Raw genomic sequence first — 4,715 nt, 5'->3', positions numbered from 1 at the left:
TCGTTTAAGCTCGTTGGCTAAACGAGCGAAGAAGGAGTGCGAGAAAGAGAGGTCCGAGAAAAGTATACCGCTCTCTCTCGTACTCGAAATATACCGGAGCTATACGAAGGACAACGAAACATGCACGTACTGCAGTAATGGTATGCGTGCAACGTTCGAGGAGGTAGAAGTGGGGTGCTCTCACCGATGCTTCAGTAGCTCTACGTGTTAGTGAGCCTATGGAGGCAGAGTGGGGAAGCATTTTAGACCCAGTCTGGCTTCACTGATGCACTTTACTCCTGGTAGGACCTTCCATAGAACCTTTACACCTAGGAAAAAGAGACATTATAATTAGCAGTAATTTTACCAATTAACTATACATTATAATAAATACGCTAGGATCTGCATTTTATTTAAAAAATTATAATAATATTTTTTATTATGTATTTCTTATTTAAATTCATGAATCTATTTGTTTCATACATTTATATATTAAGTTAATTTTGACAAGAATTAACTTAATATATTTCCTTAATACGTAATGTAAGTTTTTAAAAGTATAAAAAATTTATTATACCTGTTTTTTTCGATAATCCAGAAAAGTCATTAAAAATTTTATAACTTCACTATAACTGGTTAACATTTTCCAACAAATTAAAACTCTTTAACAATTTATACTAACACTCGTTTGATTAAAAATCCGCGATGCCAGACTGACATTTCTGCACTTTTCACACTCTCACAAGACTCACAGATAGGTCCAGTGGTATAGACTCACCAAAAAATCACCCAGTGGCGTAGAATTATTTTAGACAAAGACGCAGATAGAAATCTATGAGTTAGAGAGAGAAGAGCAATGGCGACGTCCGAGATAGGAAAATAAGAAACGAAGGCTTGGAGAAACCACGTTGAACGCGGTATAAGGCTCTCTCTTTCTCTTTAAGGCATTTAAACAAGGATAGCCTATCATACACATCCTATACTCTTTCCAGTCACTCAGTCCAGGCGGGGAAAAATCCATGAGGAAGTATGGTTCCTAAACGCATCAAAAAAATCTTGCAGGCCATTAGTGGCGGTCATTGTACTGTCGAATTAGATCATTCAATAAAAACATTAGGTATGCAATGGGACGCGAAAACGGACATAATCCGATATTCGGCACAAAAATACGATATAGAAATTACATATACTAAGCGAGATATTTTATCAAGTATCGCAAAAATATTCGATCCATTAGGGTTATTAGGTCCAATCCTCTTTTATGCCAAGAAAATATTACTAGATATTTGGCGAAGCGGCGTACATTGGGATGAATCCATTCCTCAGTCCATATCATCCGATTGGCTAGAATTTATAAAACAATAACCCGCGATTGAGCAAATTTCTTTTGACCGCAGGATAACGCTAGATAATTGTCAAAACGTTCAAATCCACGGGTTTTGTGACGCAAGCAATCGCGGATACGGCGCATGTTTCTTTATTCGGTCCTGCGACAAAGGCGAAAGGGTTTTAATACGATTACTATGTGCCAAATCGCATGTAGCTCCCGTAAAGCCAGTGACCATTCCGCGTTTAGAATTGTGTGGTGCATTGTTGCTTTCGCGTCTTTATAATGAGATAAAGGATATAAAAGTATTTTTGTGACAAAATGCGTGTTTTGGACCGATTCCACCATTGTGCTTAATTGGTTAAGAATGTCACCTAATCTATTGAAAGTATACGTAGCCACACGGACTACGGAAATCCAAGAATTGTCAAATGGCATTTGTTGGCGGCATGTAAGAAGCAAAGACAATCCTGCAGACGCTCTGTCGAGTGGTCAATTACCGTTTGATTTATTGCACAATAAAACTTGAAAAGAGGGCCCACTATGGCTAAAGGGGCCAGAGAACAAATGGCCACAAGAAATTCTAGTTGAACAAGAGGTTCCTGAAATACGAAAAAACATATGCCTAAGTGTTAGGACTGATGATCTGCATCCGTTTGATAAATTCTCTTCATTTTCAAAATTGCGACGAATCATTGCCTACTGCTTGCGCTTTATTCCCAAATATAGGAAGAAGGGCGATTTGCAAATGGAAGAAATTTGTAGAGCTGAACTAACAATATTAAAACATTTACAAAGTTTAGAGTTCGCAAAGGAAATAAAGAATTTGAGATAAAAAAATAAGGGAACCTCTTAGAATAGACTCGATAATTTAAACCCGTTTCTGGATTAAAATGGAATCTTACGGGTAGGCGGTAGACTAGAAAATTAACATTTCACCTGAAACGTCCAATCTTATTACCTAGTAGAAACCGCATAACGGACCAGATTATTAGGGAAACTCACGAAAAGAATTTCCACACAAGCATGCGAATAACACTCGGGATTATACGACAAAAATTTTGGTTGATGGACAGTCGTAATCAAGTAAGAAGGGTCATCAAATTGTGCGTGCATTGTTTTCGTCATATCGCGGATTCGATTAGGTACAAAATGCAAACTTACCCGAGGTTAGAATCAACGAAGCCTTCCCATTCGCTAACACAGGTATAGATTATTGTGGTCCATTATTCACCAAGGAAAAGAAATTCAGAAACAGAGGTAGCGTCAAAGTTTACATTTGTGTATTTGTATGCATGGTAGTAAAGGCGATCCATCTCGAGGTGGTTACAGACTTATCTTCAGATGGATTCCTAGCGGCATTGAGACGCTTTATCGCCAGGCGTGGGTTACCTTCGAATATCTATTCCGATAATGGCAGTAACTTTGTAGGGGCAAACAACAAATTAAAGGAATTATACCTTTTATTGAATTCCGAAGATCACAAAAAGAAAGTGCATAATTTCTTCAGTGAGAATTGTATAAAATGGCATTTCATACCGCCCATATCACCACATTTCGTGGGACTATGGGAATCGTCCGTCAAATTATTTAAACACCATTTTCGTAGGGTGGTAGGTGACACTTTATTCACACTAGAAGAACTACAAACATTTACTGTCGAGGTTGAAGGCATCCTGAATTCCAGATCGATTATTCCGTTATCAGCGGATCCAAACGATATGTTAGCATTGACCCCCGCACACTATCTAATTGGTCGACCTATAACCACTCTTCCGTCCGAGAATGTTTCTTGTGTTCCAGCGAACCGACTGTCCAATGGGCAGCATATTTGCACAGTGAGGCAAGACTTTTGGGCTAGATGGAACCTCGAATATATTCATGAGCTTCAGAAACGTCAAAAATTGCTTAAGGACGGAACTGACATAAAGGAAGGAACTTTGGTCATTATCAAAGAGAAAAATCAACCCTGCTCACATTGGTCTATGGGCAAAATCATCAAAACTCATCCAGGACGTGACGGAATGACTAGAGTAGTCACGTTGAAAACTACAAGAGGAGATGTGCAACGACCAGTCAAATTAATCTGTCCTTTACCTATTAATCAATAATTATGATCTTTATTTAAATATTTATTGTTAATCGGCGTTGTAATTTCACAAAAACTGTTTTTGTATGTATTTATTATCACATGGACTGCACATGTCAAGCAAACGTGATTGATCGGTATCCCTCTCAAGGGGGGAGTCTGTTACGAATCAAAACTAATAATTCAAGCAAAATTAGTTGGCCAACAACAAATTACTATAATTATCCATATAAGAATTCAAATATCAAGAGGGTAAAGCACTCTATGAGCTAAGGTATAAAATACCCACTATGTCATGCCTACTCTTTCCTTAACGTTCGGCCCAAGTCGGGCACGAACGATGAGACTCGGCCAGATTCGGATGAGGCACTCGAAGGGAGAGGGAAATAAGTCCTACTCACTCGAAATTAATCCATCGACAACCGATCACGCGATCAGCTAAGCAGTCAGAACAAATGAAATAAACCCTAATTAAAATCACAGAGTGTTAGTTTATTCATCATCTGAAAAAAAGGGAAAAACAATCATAGTTACTAGTTTTCAAACTACAGCGTTATTTGTGGTGACGGGTAAAGTGGCCTAAAAAATTACTAAACAAAATATAGTGAGAGTTGGCCCTCTATGTTTAACATGAAAATGTCTCACACATACATTAACCAATACCAGTAAATATTCCAAGAGGGAAATCGGAAATAAGAGAGATGGAGATAAATTGAAAATAGATCTGACAACGGTGTCAGCTCACAGCTGTGAAATTAGCAATTCTGTTAACCTTATAGTTAATCTGTGATTGTTAAACTATTTTCAATTTAATCAAGAAGATTTCATTAAGTATATCAAAGAAAAAGCAGTTTTTTCCATTAAAGAAAAGGATAACATGTTTTCACTCAGATGAGTATTTAAAATATGGACATAAAATAAATGTTTAATTAAAAAAAATACTTTGTGGTCTTTTTATATTTGTTGCAGGAGAGTCACTAAAGTTAAACGAATCTAATATGCAGGTTTATTTTATTATATACAAATACTTGGGTGCATCATCTAAACATGGACATTTTAGAGGCATTTGTAAATTATCCTCAATATTAATTATATATGTATGACTGTGGTGCAGTGCAGTGTAGTTTGATGTTTTATCACTCTAGTATTTATACAGACGGATGTATTTTGTTAATAATATATAGTTACAGTCAACATTACCTCAACGATAGCTATTCTAGAAATTAAACAAAATGGGAGAATATAACGTTGAAAGGTACACACTAGGAATTGACAATTTTCATACTTATACGTATGTTCTAAATGAGACTTTTGGAAACT

General features: G+C 36.8%; 1 protein-coding gene across 1 annotated transcript; it reads left to right on the top strand.

The window, feature by feature from the left end:
• Window positions 1–2,332: 2,332 nt before the first annotated feature.
• On the top strand, window positions 2,333–3,417 carry LOC136774685 (uncharacterized). The gene is made up of 2 exons (XM_066729097.1): window positions 2,333–2,392; window positions 2,452–3,417. The coding sequence occupies exons 1-2, from the start codon at window positions 2,333–2,335 to the stop codon at window positions 3,415–3,417; spliced, it is 1,026 nt and encodes a 341-aa protein (XP_066585194.1).
• Window positions 3,418–4,715: the final 1,298 nt, after the last annotated feature.

Source organism: Prorops nasuta, unplaced genomic scaffold (genome assembly GCF_024137725.1).
Source record: "Prorops nasuta isolate Cenicafe-Biocafe unplaced genomic scaffold, Cenicafe_Pnas_1.2 PNAS00006, whole genome shotgun sequence".
Classification (NCBI taxonomy): domain Eukaryota; kingdom Metazoa; phylum Arthropoda; class Insecta; order Hymenoptera; family Bethylidae; genus Prorops; species Prorops nasuta.
The sequence above is the reverse complement of the archived record's forward strand: the minus strand, read 5'-3'. Positions and strand labels throughout refer to the sequence as shown.